This window comes from Hemitrygon akajei, chromosome 22, assembly GCF_048418815.1.
Source record: "Hemitrygon akajei chromosome 22, sHemAka1.3, whole genome shotgun sequence".
NCBI classification, from domain to species: Eukaryota; Metazoa; Chordata; class Chondrichthyes; order Myliobatiformes; family Dasyatidae; genus Hemitrygon; species Hemitrygon akajei.
Genome location: NC_133145.1, coordinates 46,197,454 through 46,222,669, shown reverse-complemented (window position 1 = coordinate 46,222,669; position 25,216 = coordinate 46,197,454). Strand labels below are relative to the sequence as shown.

The window sequence follows — 25,216 nt, the reverse complement described above, 5'->3', positions numbered from 1 at the left end:
TGGGCTTGTAGCTTGTTAAGCAGCTTCATGTGTGGCATCTTGCCGGAAATTCCAGCCATTGCTGCTCTGCCGTCATCCCTGCCCGTGTTCTTTTCCAATCAATTCTGGCAAATCCTCTCTCATGCCTTTGAAATTCCCTTTACTCCACTGTAATACTGATACAACTGACCTCAGCTTCTCCTTCTCAAAATGCAGGGTGAATTCGATCATACTATGATCAGTGCCCCAAGGGTTCTTCTATCTTAAGGTCTCTAATCAATTCTGGTTCTTGTACAACACCCAATCCAGAATAAATAATCCTTCAGAGGACTCAACCATGAGCTGCTCTAAAAACTCCCCCTCTTGGAATCCAGCACCAACCTGATTTTCCCAATCTACCTGCAAATTGAAGTCCCCCATGACTAATGTAACATTGCCCTTTTGGCATTCATTTTCTATCTCCCATTGTAATTTGTAGGCAACATCCTTACTACTGTTTGGGGCTCTGTATACAGCTCCCATCAGGGTGGCAGATCCTTAGCTCTATCCACAATGATTCGGCACCTTCCGACCCTATGTCACCTCTTTCTAATGATGTGATTTCATTTTTTACCAACAAAGCAATGCCGCCTCTCCATCCTCCTGCATATCCTTTCAGTACAATGTGTATCCTTGGACATTAACCCATGATTCCGTGAAGCCTACAACCTGAATATTGTGCACATTCAGACACAACACCTTCAGTCCTGTATTCACCCTCTTTTGTCACACCATGTTCAACCTTTTGATTCCTAACTTTGTCTGAGGTCTTACCATCATCTGTCTCCACAACCTCTCCACTAAATGTTCCGGCATTCTGGTTCCCATTCCCCTACAACCCTAGTTTAAATCCCACCCTGCAGCATTAACAAACTTTCCCGCTAGGATCTTAATCCCCTTCCAGTCAGATCCAAACCATCCCTTCTGTACAAGTCCCACCTTCCCTGGAAGAGAGACTGATGATCCAAAAATCTTATGCCCTCCCTCCTACACCAACTCCTTAGCTCCATTTTAAACTGTATAAGCTTTCTAATCCTAGCCTGACAAGCATGTGGCATGGGTAGCAATCCTGAGAAGTAATAGATAAAACTCAACTCTTTTCCAGAAGAGTAAGTTTGGGTGATTTTATTGAATAGAAAAGGGCAGCACTTTAAATCAGACCTCTGGTTTTTATTGAGGGCAATAGAAAGACATAGTTTCATAAAGACATGGTTATCAATTGATTACAGGTACGTGACCTCGGTGGAGTTTAGAAAAAAAGAGCGGGTGTGGGAATCTCATTGAAACATACCGAAAAGCCTAGACAGAGTAGATGTGGAGAGGGAGTGGAAGTGTCTAGGTCCAGAAGGCACAGCCTCAGAATGCAAAGACATCCCTTTAGAACAGAGATTAGCCTGAGTGTGGTGAATTCATTACCACAGACCACATTATCTGGATGCCAAGTCATTGCGTATACTTAAAGCGGGGGTTTACAGGTTCTTGATTAGCCAGTGTGTCAAAGATTACGTGGAGAAGGCAGAAGAATGGAGTTGAAAGGGATAATAACTCAACCAAAATGGAATGATGGAGCAGACTCAATGGGCTGAATGGCATAATTTGTTCCTATGTTTTATGTTCTTACACAGTTGCACACAGACATCATCAAGACTGTATAAAAGTCATATGATTTTATGTTTGCTGGAACAGGCAGAGAGATTAAACAGCATCAGCTCCAGATGAGGCAACAGTCACACTTGTGTATTTTTCTCTCTGGGAACACCAGGGTGTGTTGGAGGCTGATGTGTGCAAATTGTACCTCAACCCCCTTCAGAAAACCATCTAGTGCCATAACCATTCCAACATTATTTTAAGACGTCAGCACAGGCAGGCTGTGGGGTTGGGAACTTAAACTGAGATTGTACTGTGAAAGCAGTAATCTTTCCATTTTCTCTCCTCGTAATCAAAGTGCACTTCATGACCAGAGCAGGTGGATGCAAAACAAGAGCAGTCACCGTTGATGTTCCTCGGTACAAAGTGGACCCCGCTTCAGTGGGCTTCTTTCTGTGGCCATCGTGCGTTGAAATACAACGCTGCTCTGGTTGCTGTAACACCAAAGCCTATAAGTGCATTCCGTCTCATGCAACATACAGACCCTTTCAGGTAGGTACTGAAATGCTGCTTTCATATTCTCTAACTGGAGCTTTTTATAGAGTCTCAGAAGCTGCTCAGTAACCTGAAAATTACGTCTTGAGAAAGTACAAACCTTAAAAGTCTATGGCTAGAGGTTATAGGTTAAGGCGAAAGGTGAAATATTTAAGGGGAACTTAAGGGGGAGCTTCTTCACTCGAAGAGTTGCGAGAGTGTGGAATGAGCTTCCAGCAGATGCAGTGGGTGTGGGTTTGATTTCAACATTTAAGGGAAATTTGGAGAAGTGCATGGATGAGAGGGTCCAATGGGCTTGGAAGAATAACAGTTTGGCATGGACTACATGGGACGAAGGGCCTGTTTCTGTGCTGTAGTTTTAATGTCTTGTAACTCCAGAAATTAACTGATTTAAAAAAAAAACACAATGGAGCCATGGATGCACGTCTACTGTTTTCTTTTACTTTAGTCAGGTGCTCATTTAAGACATACGCCATTCTCGTACTGCGTAGATGTAATCCGTAATGAATTACGTAAACAAAACATACCTAATCAAGTGAAATATTTACAGTATTACTAAAATATTAGTGAGATATTAAATACACTACATTCCTCCCTGCTTAGTGATAAATCCCACTCAATATAGAATGCATCTCAACTGAAAAATGAAATGTAGTGCTCTCCAGTCATTATATAAATACATATATAATGACTAGGGAGCATGTCTATAATGTCTATATATATATATGTGTGTGTGTGTGTGTGTGTGTGTGTGTGTGTGTGTGTGTGTGTGTGTGTGTGTGTGTGTGTGTGTGTGTGTGTGTGTGTGTGTGTGTGTGTGTGTGTGTGTGTGTGTGTGTGTGTGTATGAATATATATATATATATATATATACACAATCTCAGGTCTGGGACCTCCTCCATAGTGGTTGGAGGAATTGACTCTGAGACTGCAGGAAGTGGTTCTGATGGCTTTGGCCATTTTTCTTCTCTGAGGAGTCTGCTCTCCTCAGCTGATTGTTATGTCATGTCCAGATGATATCAGACACAATCTCCACTGTGCAGAGAGTGGTCCATTTCTGTCCTTAATCTTTCCAAGTGCCCACTTTTGATCACCTGTGTAGTCCTTCACCAGGGCTGCTTGTCCAGGAGTGAAACATCAAACCTCCTTGTTTGAGGAGCCCTTAATTTGTCGCAGCATACTCCTCCTGAGATTGGGATTGAGGAGATCAAAGCGTGAACACAAGGGACAACCTAGGAACAGAATGACTGGTGAGTTGTTCGTTATGGAGTGTGCTGTTCTTGGCATCTTCTGGATGTGTTGGCATCCTGAACAGTGCATGGCAAACTGTTTGATCTGCTGATCTATCCCAAGCCATCAGGCCAATGCTTTCATTTTGTCCACACCTACAATGTAGCTCCTCCAACCTTTTAGCTCTCAGCTTGGATGGTACAACAACTCCCTATCCTCACATAAGGCAAACTTCATCAAGGGCAAGTTCATCCTGGCGCTGGTAAAAATGGGAGACCTGGAATTTCTGATGCAAATTCCAGTCACTTTGGCTGGCCGTGTAGACCTGAGACATTGTGGTCCTATCTGGTTTCCCTTTGGACCATTTCCGCCATAATAAGGAGACTTCTGATTTGCATTAGGGACAATGCGTTAAGAGGAGTGTCCTCTTCTGTAAGTTTTTCAGAATTTCCTTTTCCAAGGTTAAATGGGACAATCCATCAGCAGTTCTCTGATTAATTGTCCTCTTGAATTCAGTCTTGTAATTGTGTCTTCCGAGAAACAGAGCCCATCTCTGCATTTGTGCTGCTGGTGTCAGTGGAACACCCTTCTCCGGATTGAAATAGACACCGGTGGTTGGATCAGTAACAAGGGTAAATTCTCTTCCATACAGGTACTAGTTGAAACGTTGTACACCCAAAACCAGACTCAAGGCCTCTCTGTTAATTCACGTGCCATTAACTCAGCAGTGGTAAGAGAATATGATACAAAGGGGCATTCTCTTCCATCACTCATAAAATGTGATCTGACTGCACCAATACATCACAGACAAGCTTCACTGGATGATATGGATCATAATGTGTCAGTACAGAGTCTGATGTCCCCACTTCCTTTGTCTTTTGGAAAACCACCTCACACTGTTTTATTCATTGCCATTTCTCTGTTATAATGAGTTCAAGGTGGGGGCACAGTAGCCAGGTTTGGCAGGAACTTATTACAGTAACTGACAAATCTTAAAAGAACCACATGTATGACATGGCCATTTGCCTGGGTCATCCACCACTGCTTGAATTTTATCAGCACTGTTGTGTAAAGCTTGTGCGTCAGTGGGGTAACCACAGTAAGTGATGCTCGGTTTAAAGAATTCACACTTGTTGCATCATGCTCTGAGCCCATACGCTAATCTTTTTAACACTGTCATGAGATTTTGGAGAAGTTCCTTGTCTCTGGTCTCTGGCAACAATGATGTCATCCAGGTAACACTAAGTGCTTGAGCAATCTTGCAGCACCTGGTCCATAGCTTTTGGTCCGAGCGTAGGTGCAGGTGTTACTGTAGGATTTTGCGCCTAAAGGATCTGAGAGCTGTTTTATGTGCTTAACGTAAGTCGCAGCCCTTTACTTCCATTATGAACGAAACAAATACAGTCACCTTAAACTGACATTATAACGTCAGATACTATCTCTCAAAATGAATGCAACTCAGTGACGGTGTTTGTGAATTATGTATAACGGTTTCTATTAATACCAGTGTGTGTCATCTGTCACCCGTTACTTTATCCTACACTACTTCAAAAATTAGCTTTTTATAGCAATAAAGCCCTTTGTGAGTGTTTATGATGAGAAACAATTTGGACATTTCGTTCATTTCCATCTGAAGGTAGCCCTCAGCTGAGTCCACTTTGCTGAAGCATTTCCCTGCAGAAAGGATGCAAAGATATCCTCTATCCTGGACAGAAGGGATTTATCTTCTTTAAGTATTGTGTTTAAAATCACCAGAGAGTCCTGGAAAGACCAGTTTTTCCTGGCCACTGGGACCATCGGCATTGTCCATGGGCTCCACTCAACCTCGGAAAGAATTCCTTCAACCTCCCTGCGATCTAGCTCACTGGCTACTTCATAAGAAACCAGACATGCTTTGCAAAACTTGGGTGCAACATTTTCATTTAACACTATTTTCCCTTGATAATGTTTACGTTTTTGGACACCTTCCTCGAACACTGCTATTGCATCATTCATTGTCGTTCTTAATTTGCTTTTGGTTGACTCTATTACAGGGGATGTGGCATGCAAATGGTGGGTGGATCTCCAATTGGTTGTAATTGTCTCAGCCAGTCATGCCCCCATTACACTGGCCCTCCTGTTTTTACCACATACAAGCCCAATGCGACTTGCTGGTTGTTGTATTTCACTGTTAGATAGATAGATAGATAGATAGATAGATAGATAGATAGATAGATAGATACTTTATTCATCCCCATGGGGAAATTCAACTTTTTTTTCCAATGTCCCATACACTTGTTGTAGCAAAACTAATTACATACAATACTTAACTCAGTAAAAAATATGATATGCATCTAAATCACTATCTCAAAAAGCATTAATAATAGCTTTTAAAAAGTTCTTAAGTCCTGGCGGTTGAATTGTAAAGCCTAATGGCATTGGGGAGTATTGACCTCTTCATCCTGTCTGAGGAGCATTGCATCGATAGTAACCTGTCGCTGAAACTGCTTCTCTGTCTCTGGATGGTGCTATGTAGAGGATGTTCAGAGTTTTCCATAATTGACCGTAGCCTACTCAGCGCCCTTCGCTCAGCTACCGATGTTAAACTCTCCAGTACTTTGCCCACGACAGAGCCCGCCTTCCTTACCAGCTTATTAAGACGTGAGGCGTCCCTCTTCTTAATGCTTCCGCCCCAACACGCCACCACAAATGTCATTCCCACAGTAGTTATCTCATCTCCAGTATAAGTTCTTGATTGGATATCTGCATGCTTCAGGTCAGAATCTTTGAAATGCCATTCAAACCCATTTTGTAGAATGACTGAAATAGCCAACCCAATGTCCAATTCCATTTTAATTAATTAGCTATTCACTTCTGGTGTAAGCCTTATTGCTTGTTTGCTGTTAGTTTTCACACCGCCAACCTCAAGGCTACCCAATCTGCGTCACTCTCATCATTATCAGATTTTTCATCAACAGCAACAGATTAGTGCTCTTTTTGAAACTGCAATTTGATTTTTATCTTCCTTTATTTCTGTCTGCCTGATGTGCTCTTTGTATGTGTCCTACTTTGTTGCATTTTCTGCACATTTCACTTTCAAACCTGCATTGGTCTGTTATATGTGAACCCCTGCCACAACAGTAACACAAGTTGTCTGGCCAGACAAGTTTTTGTTTTGACGTTTCAACTTCAATCACGCTCACCTTTGTTCCTGACTGCAACTCAGTTGTGCTTCTGCTCTTTTAAATGTGAGTTGTGGTTCAGTTAGGAGCCATTTTTGAATGATTTCTTGTAAGAGTCAACAAACTAAATGTTCTCTCGGTGCATTAGTGCATCACTGAACTGACAATGCTCGGGCAGCTACACAAACTGTAATGGACTCTCCTTCCTTATTCCACTTATGAAAACTAAAGCATTCTGCAATCAACAATGGTTTTGGTTCGAAATATTCCTTCATTACTTGCACAATATCAGCAAATCTCATTCTGACTGGCTTGGTTGGAACAGTCGAACTGTTTGCTCTTCCAGCTCTTACACTCAACAAAACTGGCACTCACTTTTCATTGGTTATTTAATTTGCTTCGAAATGCTGCTCAATTTGTTCAGTATACATCACCCAGTTATCTGCTGTGCAATCGAGTGTGTCTATCTTTCTGCTGGAGCCAGCCATTTCTGTTTTACTTATTTATTATTAATATCACCCAATACTCACCGTTTATAAATGCATGAATTTTGTCCGCTTTCTGCCTATTTTTAGCTTGACCATCTCTCTCTTTCTCTCTCCTTGTGAAGAAAAAACATGCCGTGCTTCAACAGATAGGTAGTCGCCTTGGCTGCTTTTTAAAACTTACGCACCATCACTATGTTTTCTAACTCCAGAAATTATTCAAAAGAAGAACATGGGATCCAGGGGTACGTCTCTACTTCATTTTGCTTTAGTGAGGCGCTCACTTATGACATGTAATGACAAATGCCATTCACATACTTGGTACCTAGAAACCATAATGAATTGTGCAAACAAATAAAAATGCTTAATCAAACAGTATACTTAAAATATTACTCAGATATGACTGAAATATTAAATACACTACAGTAGTGTAGTGCTCTTTGACTAAATTAAAACTGCTGTTGCCCATCCAGTGCAATGAAAACTCAAGCAACCTGAAATGCTAACTGTTTCTTTTTCAGGAACACATCTTTTTTTTTTAAATTTCAGATTTCTAGCATCTACAGTTGTCTGATTCCCATCCTGATTCTAGTCCCCTTTGCTTGGAGTTTTGTACAATCCTATTTTGGTGCCATGGTAGGGTAGTGGTTAGTGCGGCACAAATTACAGCTTGGGGTGTCGGAGTTCAATTCCAACGTCATCTGTAAGGACTCTGTGCGCCCTCCCCGTGGAATGTGTAGGTTTCATCTGGATGCTCCCACAGTGCAAATACGTACTGGTTAATAGGTAAATTGTCCCATGATTAGGCTAGGGTTAAATCGGAGCTTGCTAGGCGGTGTGGCTGAAGCCTGCGATGTATCTCAATAAATAAATTTGGCAGAATGAGATGGAACAGAATTAGCCAATTGCCACATCAACAGCATGCCCCATTGTCTTGAATTGCAACATTTCGATGTTAAATATGTCAATTCTTAGAATGCAATATCCTGTTTCTGGATTGGAGAGAAATGGAGAGAGGGCACCTACATTTAGTTACAATATTAGCTTCTCCTCCTGATTTCATATTTCACCCTCAGTATATTAGGGCAGGTGGGGCTCGTCAGCCTCGGACAGCAGCCTGCCAAAGAGAAGGAAAATTGATTTTAACCCTCCACTGCCGTGTGGCCATACCCACCCATGGGAAAGGCTTTGGGAGTAAACCCTGAGGAAGAAATCCGGAGCCGGGGTCCCTAAGGCAGTCTGATGTTGTTTACAACTTCACTCTGGCAACCTCTGCGACGACACTGGTGCCAAGCTGTTTTGGCACTTGCCCTTCCCTTGGACGACATCAGTGATGTGGAGAACTCGAACCCGCTGCATGGGCAACAGCCCGTTCTTCAAATCTTTCCGCCCTGGAGAGGACACAGTCCACCAGAGGCGCAAACCCATGACCCCCTCGGATTGACGGTTGTCTACTATATATATTTGAAGAAGGGTAAACACTTGAGCTATTTTGTCACAGACAGTCTCCACAGACATTAAGTTAGATCAATGTCAGTTTAAAGTGCTGGTGTTTGCTGAAGGAGATCAAATCTAATTTCTTTATTCAAACATTTTCATGGGACATTTTACAACTCTTTGAATTTTTTGTTTGAAAGATTGGGGCCAAGGAATAGGGTATTATGTCCTGTGTTTGAGGAGGCGGAGAGAGGGTTGCTCTAACTGACACCATCATCTAAGTAGAGATTCAGAAAGGTGCAAGGAATTGGTATTTGAACACATGAAGATACATAGTGGCTAATGTGAAATTTCAGGCCTGAGAATGGGAGTGGGAGGAGGGCAGGCAGTGTGCATCTAATTGTGGTTGACTGATCTATTAGTATTCAACTTTTTAGTGGTTTGGATCTCTAAGATGGAGAATCTAAAGGAAAAGAGACAAGAGGAGAGTTAACTCAGAATTTATAAGCTGAAGTGTAAAGAAGCGAATTGAATAACTAGTTTCAGCAGATGGTAGATTGGTATTACTGTAATAAAAATGTAAAGAGCTTGAGGCAATCTGTAGGTTGGGCACCAACTGTGGAGAGAAATATCGTTAATATTTAATGCTGTATTTTCCTTTCATATCAGAGTCAGAATCTGAATCAGGATCAGAATCAAAATCAGGTTTATTCTGTGCAAAATTTGTCATTTTGTGCAACAGTACAGTGCAATGCATATAGAAAAAAATCACTGCAAGTTACAATAAGAAATATAAAAAGTAAGCAGTGCAAAAAGAGCTCAAAGTAGTGAGGTAGTGTTCGTAATCTGCTTGGAAATCTGAACGTGGAGGGGAAAAAGCTGTTCCTAAAATGATGAGTGTGTGCCTTTGGGCTTCTGTACCTCCTCCCTGATGGTAGTAGTGAGAAGACAGCATGTCGGTGTAGTGAGGGTCCTTAATGACAGATGACAGCTTCTTGAAGCGTTGCCTTTTGAAGATGTCCTTGCTGGTGCCCATGATGGAGCTGGCTGAGTCAACTAAATGAGTATCAACATGAAATATTAATTTTATTTTCTCTCCGTAGTGGCTGCCTGACCTACAGAGTATTTCCAACATCCTGTTTTTATTTTGTATTTTCAGCATTTGCAATATTTTGATTTTGTGTTTGGATAGTTGAGCTTATGACCCCTATAGAACCTGTGTCAGAAAACAAGAAAGGAACTTGTCCTAACCACATTTGTGCATAACACCTACTCATTATTGACCAAACTTAAGCAACCTGGCACGTATTGAAACACATCCTTGTAAAATGAATGTGCTTACATTGGACATGTATAAAGTTAAATTTAACTTCCTAATTTAGATCCAAAAACTAGATTGAAACAAAAGTGTCCTTTTGCTGAAATTATACTCTTTTAGAGCATAGCACTAGTAAATACTAATCAGCCATACTATTTAAATAGCGGGCAGACTGGGGTTAATAAAAATGTTCTTCAACTGTTGCCCAAAATAATCAGAAGGCTCAGGTTAGATTTTATTCTATTTTAACCCACCCATCTTGTAACAACCTCAATACTAAGAAACTGAATGGTTACTTCTTGACCACTTCCCTCCCTCGGTTAATCTGTCTTAATTTATTGAATTCATGCACAACACAGCTGGACTGCACAAACTTTGCAGCCCTTTTCTTTAACTCCCGACGCTGCTTGTTGCACTCCAGCCTCGCTCTTAATAGTGTGCTTTAGCCCTTCAGGGTGCCTTTCCCAACACAATTTGTCTGCACTGTTCAGTGATGTCCCAGTCTCAGATACTGGGAGTGCCAGACACCATCCCCTGCAGTCTCCAGCCAGTCTCATTACTCAAGTTCAAAAAAATGTGTCTGAATTGCAGTAGGTGAATATATTTCCTGCAAATGGAATGGCTTGAAGTTCCCACTTGGCACAAAAATTTCCAGTGAGCATTTCCCATTAAACCACTTGTTTCACAAGTATAAAATATATATTGGATGACTCATTGGTGTATTCTATACACTTTAATATGTGAATTATTTACACTTGTTTAATTCCTAATCAATATTAATGTACAAAAGGCTTTTGTTTACAGTATTATTACTGAAATCCCTTTAAGGTGAGTATCCTTTAATTTGTTAATTTTATTCCCTTGAATGTAATTAATCATCTTGGTCATTTATTTACTCTATATGCTGAATTACATTAAGTCGTAGAACACCACAGCACAGAAACAAGCCCCTCTGCTTACCTAGTGTACGCCAGCCTGGTTTTCTGCCTGGTCCTATCTATTTGCACAGGAACCATAGCCCTCTATACCTCTGTCATCCACCTATCTATTCAAACTTCTCCGAAACATTACAATTGAACCTACAATTGGCATTTCAGTGACAACTCACTTCACACTCACAGCACCTTCTAAGTGAAGTAGCTCCCCTTCCAGATTCCCCTTAAATATTGCACCTTTCACCCTTTAACCTATGACCTCTAGTTCCAGTCTCACCCGGCCTGAGGGAGAAAAGTTTGCATGCATTCTAACCTATGGTTTATTCCTTGTCCAAGTAATTCCCACTTGCTTCCCGTATACCTTTCCTGACACCCCTCACCAAGTTCCTGTCCGAACTCCATTTCGCCTTTGCTTTGGGATTCACTTCTCCCCATGTTGCTGTGGAGGGAGTTGCTTCTGTAAAAACTATCTCATGTGCAATGTGTACTAATGTTCGTATAATTATCAAAATTATATTTTTTTATTCAATGGGTTGTGAGATCTGACGTGCTTCCTTTGGAGGTACAAAACAAATATATATCTAACAGAAGTCAGAAGCTGGAACACATATATTGATTATTGCAATTGAATTACACTCATATTCTTCAAAGGTTTTATCAGAGGAATATGTATTGCACTATTAATGTCATTACCTGTGTTTTTTTTAAACTTTCTATGCTTTCTAAAGAAATATTGATAGAAGCTCAGTGTAACTGTTCTTCATTTGTACAGATAGCAAAGATAACTTATCGATATGGTCGGAAAGAACTCACCATTCACACTGTAAGCATCAGAGAGCATCTAAGCTGTAACTGTACAGATCTAGCAAAGTTAAATCACTCAAGGTGAGAAACTGCGTGGAAATGTCTAATGGAGTCAATGTTATGCGGCCTTTACTCTAGGGTGCTCTGTGTAACAGTGTTTTGGAGACAATCAGCACAGAACCTTCAGATGTATCATTTTCTGATCCACATCCAATATTCATTGTAGAGGATGATACTAGAACTGCTATGATAAATCAGTTAAGCCAAATATGTCAGGGAAACAAAAGAAATGAGAAATGAGAAATGATTACAGTAGTATTTAGTGCTTTTCAGTGGATTCTCCAAGTGCATTAACAATAAAAAAATAGTTTTATACCATTATTCATAACCTAAGAGCATCCAAAGCTGGTTTGCCATTAAGGACAACTGTTGTAATGCAGAGAATGTGTAAATTAGACTGTATGAAAGAGGTGCCATTTAATCAGTGAACGAAATAACTAGATTATCTATCTTTAATGATGTAGGACCATGTTACCTTACAACTTCTGTTCAGTGCTGATAGAACGAAGCCCTAGAAATTGGACCAAGTGACAACGGTGATATTTCCAAGAGACCGCTGTGTATGTGAATTAGAAGGGTACTTGCTGGTGGTGCTGTTCCAACGTTCCGGTTGTTCTCACATTTCCGGGTGATAGGATCACAGGCTTGGGAGGTGCTAGTCAGGAAACCTAGGCAAATCTAGAGGCAGAGGATGATATCTGATATACCGGCCTTTGACCTCCAATTCCTCGCAGAATTCTGCGTTTGCCTGAGCCCGTGTGGAAATCTGAATCAAGCTAAGATGTCAACAGCTGCCAACTGCTGATTCCCTGCGGAAATGTCGGTTGCCAGGCAAAATGATTCCACCGTCCAATGTTTCAGATCAAATGTCATTTAACGGAGAAATTCACGCTGCACAGTCGTTGCGGATTATCAATGACTTTTCCTACACATGTTAAGAGATGAAAAAGTACTCGCTGGGCCCACCATCTGGTTTTTGCTTCCTTCCCCTCCCAGGCTGTTCTGAAGCTGGATCAGCTGCTCCCTGGATTAGTCTGATGGAGTCCAAGCTCACCCAGTAGCTGTATCAGAAGCAACAAAAATGTTGTTTGCTCTGGAATTCTTCAGTTATTTCTCTGGCAGACTGTAGTAATTCTGTCTTGTTTACCAAGGGTGCAACTGCATTCTTTGGTAAATTCAGTGAAAGTTCAACAAGCAAGAGTTAAAGAATGCAGTAGGCAAAAAAAAAACAATGCACACAAGAAACCAATTATTTCCACTGCTAAGTCAATGGGTTTACTCCTGGTCATGGTTAGTTCAGAGTCCATTCTTTGAACTTAGGTTTGCAGACTAACTAATTTCAAAAACATGAGAAGATCGGCAGATGCTGGAGATCCAAATCAAAACGCACACAAAATGTTGGAGGGACTCAGCAGGCCAGGCAGCATAAACAGAGTAAACAGTTGATGTTTCAGGCCAAGACTCTTCATCAGGACTGGAAACAAAAAGGAGACTTTATTACTAATTTATTTTTAATGATCTCTCTAATTATTATTCTGAGGAATTTTTGACTGAACATAAACTCTATTAGCACTTGAATACCCACCAAGTGGATTCACTAAGAATTCTGGGTGGGGGAAATGATTCTTGTAACTGATGTAAGCAATTTTTTAAATTGTATATAGTTTTTTTTCTCATGATTTTAGTGAATTGCCGTAGAGACTCAAACCCAGAAGTGATGACAGCTGTCACATTTCACCCATAGGAGGATGGCCTTGAGCAGTTCACTTCAATCTGTTATTTGGTCACAGAAGATATACCTCACGACACACTTGTTCAACAGGAGCTATTGGGGTTCAATAGGAAGCAGGTCTCTCAGCTGAGATCACCCCAGGAATGCCAAGATAAATCATAATGTTTTTTTCTTTGGCTTGTTTGCGGTAGAAACGTGTAAAAAAAACCATAATTTCACCTTCAAATCTATTGTGTACTACTGACCCAGATCTTGCTTTACCCTGATAAACTGGTATTCTGCAGTATATGTGAACATGGAATCCATTCTCGGTCGCTCCTGCGAATAGGTGACAATTACAATGAACGTTGTAGATTGAATAATGAAATTATCATTAAAGGTTTATTTTGACACCATTCATCACCTATTTCTGTTTCTGTCAATTTGCAGGAACACTTGCGCTGCCCATTCACATAAATCACATCAAACTGACTCCTTTTGTATAACCCGAGCTTCCTCCTCAGGGCTAAATTGGCTCCTAATTTGGCACCACGCATAAATTTTCCAATTGTCTTGACCTGATGAATCTACACCTCTTCCCTGGCCTACCCCACTCTGTTAAAGTATTGAAAAGGATTCTATAACAATATTTGTGTCAGTTATTTTGCCTTATTCCAGTCTCCATTTGACCTTTTGACCACCTGTCTACAAGTTTTCCTACATTCATCTGAGTTACCCCATTCACCTTTTCTCCTGAATAATCTATGAAGAATATTCCCATTTTCCAGTCATTCATCCAGGGGCCTATATTGCTGTTTTGAGTAGAGGGTTTATCATGGCCCTGCAGGACTGACATACAGTTTAACCTTCCTACTAATTTTATTCTTTCCCCTTAGTAATAAATTATAAAATTCTATTGGTTTTCCTCATCACTAGAGTGCCTGTCTGGTGGCTTTGTGCAATTCACACACTCGGACACCCAGATCATTCAATGTCTCAGTACTCTCATCATTTAGATAACATGTATTTTTATTTTTCCTGGCTTAATGGAAAATACACCTTTTCCCCATATTATACTACATTCGTCATATCTTTGCCCACTCACACGCCCTACCCATTTCCGGATCAAGCGTAAGAGCAGTAAATTTAGTGATTGAGGATTGAAACATTCACCGCTGCTGTAAATAACAATCAGCACTCAGTTCCTGGACTGGAGTAGTGCTTCACCTAGTGGCGACAAGAGAAATAGCAATTTTTCCCCAATGAATCCCGAGCAAATAACGTGGATCAAGCAACATCTAACGCTGTCCTAAAACCCTATATGCATTTTCAATACCTTCTAAATCATGTCATTTATCGTGTGATTAAAATAAAGTCCTCCCTGATCACCAGAATTTGTGAAAAATGGGTTCCTTCATCAGCAACTATCACTCTCTGCTCAACCACTGATAAACACGGCTCACAGTTTCAGCCTCCGGTAAGAGCTACCTATTCCTTCAGACTGAATTGTGTCGGATTTCACACTGGTCAGACCTTTAACTTCCCAGAAGCGGGAATGAGGACGAAAATGTTTTATGCTCAACATGTACAAGTCCCAGGAATGGTTGAGGCTAGCTATCAACCTTATTAATCTTAGCTGCAGTCAACCCATTTCCATTGGTGAAATTGTTTATATTGAGTAACTCAGGTCCTCGAGTAAGTGGTACAATTCAATCAAGCCGAATATCATAATCATATCTTTTCTTTTCCAGGTTTCCCTCGAGGTATTACAAACAGTCAACTGACAACTGAGAGGCAACCTCACAGCCAATACAGGAGCCTACAAAGCACATTAATGAGAAACAACTAATATATTGCATGCATTAAAGAGGCAGTATTCTCTCTCACTCTTTCTGGACTATGCGAGCATCCTTTCTTCAAAGCCGGCTCAATGAAGAACAGATGGAGCTGGGACTAGTGGGATGTTGTGTGGATTCTCAATTACTGGGCACTCTGCCAGGTCCACTTGTGATGTGCAATGACAGAGAGAAGCTTCCCCGTCTTTCCTACACTTCTCCATGGTCAACATGGTGACTTGCAACAATTCTACAGTACCGAGAGGAGTGATCCTCAGACTAGGGACTGAGGATAAGAGAGACATTTTGTTTACTTTCTAAACTTTCATTCTGCTGGTAAGGGGCTTTTGGTTCACACTGAAGGTTTATAACAAAATACTTTTAAATGATGTATAATAAAACGTTCATAGCTTATTTTCAGTCTGGTCTTCTTTCCTGCAAAGCAAGTGTAAATACAGTTAAGTTACTACACAAAGCAAGTGATGATGAAATGCCTTGAGTTAAATGGACAATGTATTCTATCAGCTCACCTAGATATTAATGTTGAACTGGGAACATCCAATGTATCTGGGCTTCTCCAAATCGGATCTCTTGATCATTTCCCATTTTATTTACGCTGCCATTGGTGGCTGTGTCTTCAGGTACCAGCGTCCCAAACTTTGGGAATCACTCCTTACACTAATCTGCCTCTCCATCTTTCTTATAAATGTTTCTCCAGACTCACCACTTTGAACGTGTGTTTAGCCTTTTGCGTCACCTCCTCTTCAGGTCCAACCTAAGTTTGTCTTAGACTGCTTTCCTGGGAGGTGACTGAAGATGCTTTGCTCTTCATTAATGGAAATTGTTGTTGGTATTAAGTTCTGAATTATTCAGATAACCCAAGCACATCTTTTGACACCATGAAAAATGGATTCTAAATGATTAATTCCCCAAATCTTTTTGGAATATGAACTGGGGGGGGGGGGGGGGGGGGGGGGTGTGTGTGTGTGTGTGTGTGTGTGTGTGTGTGTGTGTGTGTGTGTGTGTGTGTGTGTGTGTATGTGTGTGTGTGTGTGTGTGTGTGTGTGTGTGTGTGTGTGTGTGTGTATAATATCTTATATACATATACACACGTATTATTTATTCATTTAGTGATACAGCCTTCTGGCCCTTCAAGACATGCCACTCCAGCAACCCTGACCTAATTACAATGACCGATTAACCTGCCTGTGTGTCTTTGGAACTGTGGGAGGAAACTGGAGGCCCGTGCATTCCACAGGGAGGACGTAGAGAGACCCCTTACAGAACGGTACCCGGATTGAATTCTGAATTCTGGAGCACCCTGAGCTGTAAATGTGTCGAGCTAACTGCTACACTACTGTGGCACCCAATACAAGTATGATGGTGAATGTTGACTGTGATTCAAAGTTTTAAAACCATCTTCAATTGGGTTGCACGGATGATGAACCTCCTCTGTAAACTTCATGTAAATGCCTATGCATGTTTGTATTCTTTTAAAATACAGCAAAAGAACGCAAGCTGCAGGTTTGCTCAAATTAGTGTTTTGATTATTGAGCCCACCGTATTTTCAAACTAAATTCCCAACGTTGTGGAAATTCTTGACCAATAGTTTTGGACCATCTCATTCGCTTTATACACATGACAAGTCTCCTCTGCAGAGTGTGTGCGAATGTCTGCATCTACATTTATTGATTGGGGTTGTGTTGGAGATTTTCACCAGCTTTCTTCCCCGGGCTTTCACCATCGGTGCCTTTACTCAGCACAGAGCAAAAACATGGAAACACATACATCAAACTAGATAAAAACCATATGACAGAAAATCTTCATTTATGAGACAGCTTCCAAACATTACTGATTGAAAGTTAATAACAGAGTGATTCCCAGAGGCAGCAGAAACCAGTGAATAAAAGATCATTTTTATTTCCCTCATGAGAGATTGTTATCTTCCTATAATCAAAAGAACATTTAGTTCATTCTAAAAATAAATAGCACATTTTCAATGCAGAAAATGCTTAATTATTATTATATATTACAATTTCAAATTATACAATGCAAGCTTCCCTGTTACAGGGTGAATCCAAGGATATTTGTATATTTCACTTACTGGAGACAAAGACTGCTGATTAGGAGAACATTTAATAGAAAATAGAACATTACACCACAGTGCAGGTTCTTCTAACCTACTCTAAGATCAGCCTAACCCTTTCCTCCAACATAGACCTCCACTCTGCTTATCATCCATGTTCCTATCTGAGAGATTTTTAAATATGCCTAATGTTTGACAAACCTTATTTAATTTTTTGAAGTAGTTACGAGGAATGTTGACGAGGGTAAGGCAGTGGATGTAGTCTATATGGACTTCAGCAAGGCCTTTGATAAAGTTCCACATGGAAGGTTAGTTAAGAAGGTTCAGTCATTAGGTATTAATGCTGGAGTAATAAAATGGATTCAACAGTGGCTAGATGGGAGATGCCAGAGAGTAGTGGTGGATAATTGTTTATCGGGATGGAGGCCGGTGACTAGCGGGGTGCCTCAGGGATCTGTTTTGGGCCCAATGTTGTTTGTAATATACATTAATGATCTGGATGATGGGGTGGTAAATTGGATTAGTAAGTATGCTGATGATACTAAGGTAGGAGGTGTTGTGGATAATGAGGTGGGTTTTCAAAGCTTGCAGGGAGATTTATGCCGGTTAGAAGAATGGGCTGAATGTTGGCAGATGGAGTTTAATGCTGAGAAGTGTGAGGTTCTACATTTTGGCAGGACTAATCCAGATAGAACATACAGGGTAAATGGTAGGGCATTGAGGAATGCAGTGGAACAGAGAGATCTAGGAATAACAGTGCATAGTTCCCTGAAGGTGGAGTCTCATGTAGATAGGGTGGTGAAGAAGGCTTTTGGAACGCTGTCCTTTATAAATCAGAGCATTGAGTACAGAAGTTGGGATGTAATGTTAAAATTGTACAAGGCATTGGTAAGGCCAAATTTGGAATATTGTGTACAGTTCTGGTCACCGAATTATAGGAAAGATATCAATAAATTAGAGAGAGTGCAGAGACGATTTACTAGGATGTTACCTGGGTTTCAGCACTTAAGTTACAGAGAAAGGTTGAACAAGTTAGGTCTCTATTCATTGGAGTGTAGAAGGTTGAGGGGGGATTTGATCGAGGTATTTAAAATGTTGAGAGGGATAGATAGAGTTGACGTGAATAGGCTGTTTCCATTGAGAGTAGGGGAGATTCAAACGAGAGGACATGATTTGAGAGTTAGGGGGCAAAAGTTTAAGGGAAACACGAGGGGGTATTTCTTTACTCAGAGAGTGATAGCTGTGTGGAATGAGCTTCCTGTAGAAGTAGTAGAGGCCAGTTCAGTTGTGTCATTTAAGGTAAAATTGGATAGGTATATGGACAGGAAAGGAGTGGAGGGTTATGGGCTGAGTGCGGGTAGGTGGGACTCGGTGAGATTAAGAGTTCGGCACGGACTAGGAGGGCCGGAATGGCCTGTTTCCGTGCTGTGATTGTTATATGGTTATATGGTTATATGGAAAGAGAGTTAACTTAATGTCTCCTGTTCAGAGTAACTTAATGTTTCTAATGACTTAGAGTTAACTTAATGTCTCTAAGTTAACACAGTTTTTCCATGAGTGGGTCATCACAGTGTGCAAGTTGGCTGATGGGTATGAACTCTGAACTTGACGGGTGTAGTTGTGCTGTGACCAGGAGTTGCAGAACTGTGCATTTTCTGCCAGCGATTTGCCCCCACTCCCGCCTCCCCATAATGGATACCCAATTCTTCAAGTTTCAACTGGCGTTCCTGGAATTCGCTGCTGCAGCTCCTGAAACTCTGGTAGAGGTGCCGTGGACCATTGGAGTACACTTTGCGGAGGGCTGCCTCTCATAGCCTAACTCATCTGGGATTGATGATCAGGAAATGGGCGGAGGCTAACTCATCTGGGATTGAGGATCAGGAAATGGACAGAGGCTGAAGACTTCGGAAGAATCAGTGACCTGCAGGGCAGGGAGAGAGAGGTCTACGGAGAGGTTGAAGTCCTAAGTTCAGATTGACTGCTTCAGGTTCATGGTCAACCTGCTTCATTCAGAACAGAGTCTCAAAGTAAAAGTAAGCTGTTCAGAACAGTGATAATTTCTTCAGTCGTGGATCCTTGGAATTCTTTCCCCATGGGAGCAGGGAAGGCTTGCTTACCAAACACATTGTTAACTATGAAGTGGATGAAGGATATGGGCTTAATGCAGGAGAGTGAGTGGCACTGAGGTATAAAATCAGTCATGATCACACTGAATGGCAGAGCAGGCACGGGAAGGGGGGGGCAGGGTTAAATGGGCAACTTCTCTGATTTTGTATGTCTTTAAGTTCAGTGGAAGAGGAATGTCCTGACCCCACCTTAATGCAATATGGTGGCGAGGTGAATCTCATTGTGACAAGTAGAACATCAAAAAAGCTACAACTACTTTCCCCACTCTTCAACTATTACACCGTCCCTGAAATCTCTCTTGTTCCTCACTCCCACTCGCCCCATCCACAGTCTGGGTGTAGGTTTGTTATTAGGATGTCTGGCACATGATATGACAGAAACCCAACAACAGGCCTAAGACCGAGCTGCCCTGAGGTTAATGCAACAATGGTGGTTGTTGTTATGTCATCAGAAGTGCGATCAAATATCATGTGGTCAGATGCCATACTTGCCTGAGCATCATGTGACCAGGTTGCCAAGATTTTCTCCAATCAGGATGGGAAAATTCTCGGGTCCTTGTGACACAATGGAAGGCAAATGGCTTGGAGGACTTAAGGAGTCTCACAAAAGATTGGAACTGAAGGTTATTTTAGAAATATTGGGGGAAAAAAGATAATAAAAGGCTTTGAAAGGGTGGACAGTCAGAGCCTTTTTCCCCCAGACTGGAAATAGATAATACGAAAGGTTATAATTTAAGATAATTTGAGGAGTGATAGCGGGGATGTTAGAGGAACGTTTGCTTACACAGAGAGTACAAAAGTTTTTTTTACACAGAGAGGCCACACTGCGAGGGGTGGTGGTAGAGGCAGATACATTATGGAGATTTAAGAGACATAAATGATCGAGAAATAGAGAGCTATGTGGGAGGGAAGGGTTAGATTGATTTTGGAGTAGTTTAAGAGGTTGGCAGAATATACTGAACTAAAGGGCCTGTACCGTTCTATATTCTTTGTTCCAAAAGGGGAAAGAAACATCCTTAACACCTCCAACAGAGTAAAAGACTGTGTGGACAAACCGTGCATCACACACCACATATTGAAAGGCTGGACAGCTGTGTCCTGCTAAATCCCAAGCTTTTGAATCTTTAGGAGATTTGCTACGCCACAAGTTGTATCTAACTGAGGTCCTGTGGCTGTGTGAGTCTGAAACACTGACAGGGTTAGAAACCTATTCGAGAAAAAAAAATGCTCAGACCTTCTAAAGGAAGTATCAGGATTTATGGCTGAAACAGAAAAGAATGAAGGGCTTATATTATGTCAAGGATACGTTGACGTTGTGGTGTGAAACTAGCAGAAGACTTCCAACATATTAAACTTCCACTTCCATCACCAATGGCAAGTATGCACATGGTTGTGCTATAGAGCTGCTCAGATGGAATTGCAATTAAACCTGGTGATTAAATAGCCATTAACAGCTGCCCTAATGGGATCCCTGTGTGAGCTCAGATACATTTTGAAGCCGGCTACAGTACGTCTGCTGAATCGTTTTTCTCTTGATTGATCCTACCTTAGAAGTTCTAGGTCTTTGAGAACAGGACGGTTATTTTAAATAATTATAATTCAGGGATGAAAATAATTTCTAATCCGTGCAGCTGTACTACTAACATTACCAATATGGCTCATTTGTATTTTGCTTCAGACACTTTCTAGATTACAGCACCCGCATACCTTCATATCTGCTAAACAACATTAAAGAGAACACTATTTAACAATGTTTTAGCTAAGAATTTCCTTTGAAGTGGTTCAGCTCCTTCGCCTCCCTTCTGGCTCAGTTTTATTGGGGTGGCATGTATAGTTATTTCAAAGTATCACAACTCTAAATTATTTCTAAGGTATTGGTAGGGGGACAAGGCAAAGAAGTATTTCGTGCGGGGGGCAGTAGGTGTCTGGAATTCACATGCTGAAGGGATGATGTGGACAAAAGTCTCATCACATTTCAAAGGCATTTCCATGTAAGCTGGAAGAGCTGCAATCTGCAGGGCTGCAGATCTAATTCTGGGAGACAAATTTAGGACAGTTTTTGACGAGCACAGACAGGGTGGGCCCAATGGCCTTCACCTGCGTTGTAAATTTTAAGCCGTTCTATGCTGCAATGATGCTGATGCTTTTCACTGTTATAATGGATATTCCGTTTTCCAAATAAAAGTAGAAAATAGTGGGAATTTTTTTTATTGGGATACGGTGGGGAATGGGCCCTCGAGCCACACTGCCCAGCAACCCCCGATTTAACCAGAGCCTGATCATGGGGCAATTTACAATGACCAATCACCCGGCCAACCGGTAGGTCTTTGGACTGTGGGAGGAAACCCACGCAGTCACGGTGAGATCAGACAAACTCCTTACAGACAGCAGTGGGAATTGAACCTGGGTCTCTGGTACTCAGTAAGTCAGCTGACCTCTGTGGCTCCTGAACATACCAGACATCAGCACCCTCCCCACAGTCCGCGATCACTCATTTTCTTTCACCCCTCATCTACTTCATCTGCTCATCACTCTCCCCCAGAGTCATCATCTCCTAGTCTTTCCAGCTGCTTACCCAACCTCCTTCATTTAATCCCATGCTTCACCTTCCTTCTCTGTCAGTTTCCATTACCTGCAGCCATTCTTTGCTTCTGCCTATCACCTCCCAGTCTCGGTCGCTGTCTCCACTCTTCTCTCTTCCATCTGCCTATCGTCCCTCCTCACCTGGATCCACCAATCACTTGCCAGCTCTCTCCCCACCATTGCTTCTCCCTCACCTCTTTGTATTGGCTGCCTCCCCTCTCTACCCTTCCAGTCCCGATGAAGGACCCCAACCTGAAATGCCTCCCTCCACGGATGCTGCCTGACCCCTTGAGTTCCTAAAGCAGGTCACAAATAAGAGGAGATCTGCAACACACACAAAATGCTGGAGGAACTTGGAAGGGTTTTGGCCTGAAGCGTCGACGGTACTCTTTTCCACAGATGCTGTCTGGCCTGATGAGTTCCTCCAGCATTTTGTGTGTGTTGCTCCTAAAGCAGGTTGTTTTTTTTTTATCTCTAGATTTCAGCATCTGAAGCCTCTTGTGTCTCTAATTCAGTTCAATGACTTTTCATTACTTCTGATAAAAAGATCATCCATCAGCAACATTAAATCTCTCCCTCCATAGATGTCATGTGAACTGTTTTCTCCCCCCCAAGCATTCTCTACTATTATTTCTGATTTCCAGCATTTGCAATGGGCGGATCAAACCTCACTCTAACTAAGTCAGTTCTTAAGCTCAGACCAACCCTTCCGATCACGAAGACGGGAGCTTCCAATAAGTTTTCACCTGCGCAAAGCAAAATGACAAGTGAGAACTTTTCGTGCCCAGCTCCATTTTTAAGATTTGTTGCTGTTAAGGTCACAGCCCCATGGATGTAATTACACCAGACGCTCTGGGTGAGGTTGCGGCCTTTATATACCAGTTTCACTCGGGACACCCATGCCCCTCAGCCAAAACAGGCAGTGTGGCTCATTCATTCACCCAGCTGACAGAAACAGTCAAACCCGTGATCAGGTGCTCCACCTATAGGCTTCGGTGAGCAATGAACCAGTGCACCGAAACCCTGCAAGTGCTGGAGGAACTCAACCGCTTATGCTGCAAGCTCTGGAATTGGTGGGGGCAGCTTATTGAGATGAGTCAGTCGCCACTGGCACAGCTTTAGAACAAGCTGAAAACGCCACAAGAACTAACACATCATTGAGGAGCAGCAAACAAGATGCTGGAGGAACTCGGCCGGTTAGGAAGGAAGGGGACAGTTGACTTTTCGGGTCAAGACTCTTTCATCCAGTGCACACTGGATGAAAAGGTTTCAATCTAAAATATTGTCTGCCCATTTCCTTCCACAGATGCTGCCTGATTCGTAGAATCTTTCCTGGATCTTGTTTGTTCCTTCAAATTCCAGCATCGACAGTCCCTTGCGTCTACGTCAATAGAGAGCGTGTCTTTTAAGCATGAGGAATATTCTAACCTCACTCGAGCTGCAGTCCTTGCCTTCGTGTAACTCCCTTTCCTCGACACTAGTGGCCTGTTAGCTGGTCAGCACGCTGCTGTTGAAGTCCATGCTGTCAAACTCATCTCCCACATCGTCCATGACTACGTTGGCACCTCCATGCAGGCGCACGCATTCGCGAGCCGCCTTCAGTATTACCTGCAGGCGCCTGTCCAGTGCAAGTAGGTGAGGTTCTGTTAAAACTGGACTGAGGGAATCGAGGAGTAGGGATTCTCGCATGACGTCACTCAGTTGATAGTCCGGCTGTGACAGAAGCTCCAGGCGCAGGAGGGTAGATTTTTTTATTCTATAAAACAGAAAATGCAATGATTAGTGTCACCAGTTGGAACATAAAGGCCAAGAGACTGCAGCAAGAACAGTAGTGAGTTTCTTTGCAAACATCACCATTATCAAGTAAGTAAGAGAATAACACTGTCACCTGCTCTTGTGCACTTAAATTATAAATTAATGCAATCATGAAGATAACTATATTTCATTAGGAGTTTCAGGAGATCTGGCAAAGGTTCTAGTAAATTTCAATACAGGCTCGGAAAAAGATGCAGAGGATTGTAAACTCAGCCAGCTTCCATCATGGGCACCAACCTCCCAGCCATCAAGGGCACCTTCAAAAGGTTATGTCTCAAAAAGGTGACATCCGTCACCAAGGACCCCCACCACCCAGGAAATGCTCTCTTCTCGATACATCAAAGAGAAGGCTCAGGAGCCCGAAGACACACTCAGCATTTTAGGAACAGCCTCTTCCCTTCTGTCATCAGATTTCTGAACCCAAGAACACTACCTCACTCTTTTTTCCCCTCTCTTCTTGCACTACTTTTATATTAGATCAGATTAGATTCAACTTTATTGTCATTGTGCCGAGTACAGATACAAAGCCAGTGAAATGTAATTAGCATCTAACCGGAAGTGCAAAAGAATAGTGTTATTTACAAAATAACTGCGAATGAAAAGTAAGTGCTACAGCACACAAATATAAAAGTACTGAGAGTACAATATGGGTGCAATACTGCTTAGCGCTGTGATGTGAGGTTCAGCAGGGTCACAGCCTCAGGGAAGAAGCTCTTCCTGTGCCTGTTGGTGCGGGAGCGGAGGCTCCTATAGCACCGACCGGATGGGAGGAGAGTAAAAAGTCCATGGTTAGGGTGAGATGCATCCTCGATAATGCTTTTCGCCCTGCCCAGGCAGCGTTTATGGTAGATGTTCTCAATGGTGGGCAATTGGGTGCCGATAATCCGCTGGGCAGTTTTCACCACACGCTGGAGTGCTTTGTGGTCTGATATGGGACAATTGCCATACCACACTGAGATGCAGTTGGTGAGTATGCTCTCAATGGTCCATCAGTATCCTGGGACAGAGGTGAGCTTTCTTGATGCTCCGCAGGAAATAAAGGCGCTGTTGCACCTTTTTGATCAGGATGGAGGAGTTCAGGGACCAGGTGAGATCATCGGAAATGTGGACACCAAGGAATTTGAAGCTTGATACACGCTCCACTACTGCTCCATTGATGTAGATGGGGATGTGAGTGTGGCTCCTAGCATGCCTGAGTCCACAATGATCTCCTTGGTCTTCTGGGTGTTAAGGGCCAGGTTGTTGTCGGCACACCATGTGGCCAGGTGCTGGACCTCATCCCTGTAGGCCATCTCGTCATCCCCTCTGATCAGGCCAACCACCGTGGTGTCGTCTGCGAACTTGATTATGGAGTTAGAACCACGTACAGGAACGCAGTCATAGATGAAAAGTGAGTACAGAAGAGGGCTCAGCACACAGCCTTGAGGCACGCTGGTGTTCAGGGTGAGAGTGGAGAAGGAGAGGTTGTCTA

General features: G+C 42.2%; 2 protein-coding genes across 6 annotated transcripts in view; one reads left to right on the top strand and one right to left on the bottom strand.

The window, feature by feature from the left end:
* LOC140714687 (platelet-derived growth factor subunit A-like) overlaps positions 1 to 15,549 on the top strand; it is an 86,830-nt gene extending 71,281 nt beyond the window's left edge. For all 3 annotated transcript variants that reach the window (XM_073026144.1, XM_073026145.1, XM_073026143.1), the window contains 3 exons: positions 1,964 to 2,157; positions 11,498 to 11,610; positions 15,052 to 15,549. In XM_073026144.1, the coding sequence (XP_072882245.1) occupies positions 1,964 to 2,157; positions 11,498 to 11,610; positions 15,052 to 15,091 (347 nt within the window). In that variant the 3' untranslated portion in view covers positions 15,092 to 15,549. The remainder of the gene's footprint in view (positions 1 to 1,963; positions 2,158 to 11,497; positions 11,611 to 15,051) is intronic.
* The window catches only part of fam20a (FAM20A golgi associated secretory pathway pseudokinase), an 83,519-nt gene continuing 69,908 nt past the window's right edge, over positions 11,606 to 25,216 (bottom strand). The window contains exons 11-12 of one of the 3 annotated variants that reach the window (XR_012095973.1): positions 23,359 to 23,686; positions 11,606 to 13,063 (exon numbers count right to left, since the gene is read on the bottom strand). Coding sequence is in view for 2 of the 3 variants with exons in the window: in XM_073026141.1 (XP_072882242.1) it covers positions 23,419 to 23,686 (268 nt within the window). In the remaining variant the exon portion in view is untranslated. Of the gene's footprint in view, positions 13,064 to 17,029; positions 23,687 to 25,216 lie in introns of those variants that run through there. The other 2 variants (XM_073026142.1, XM_073026141.1) reach the window with 2 other exon arrangements.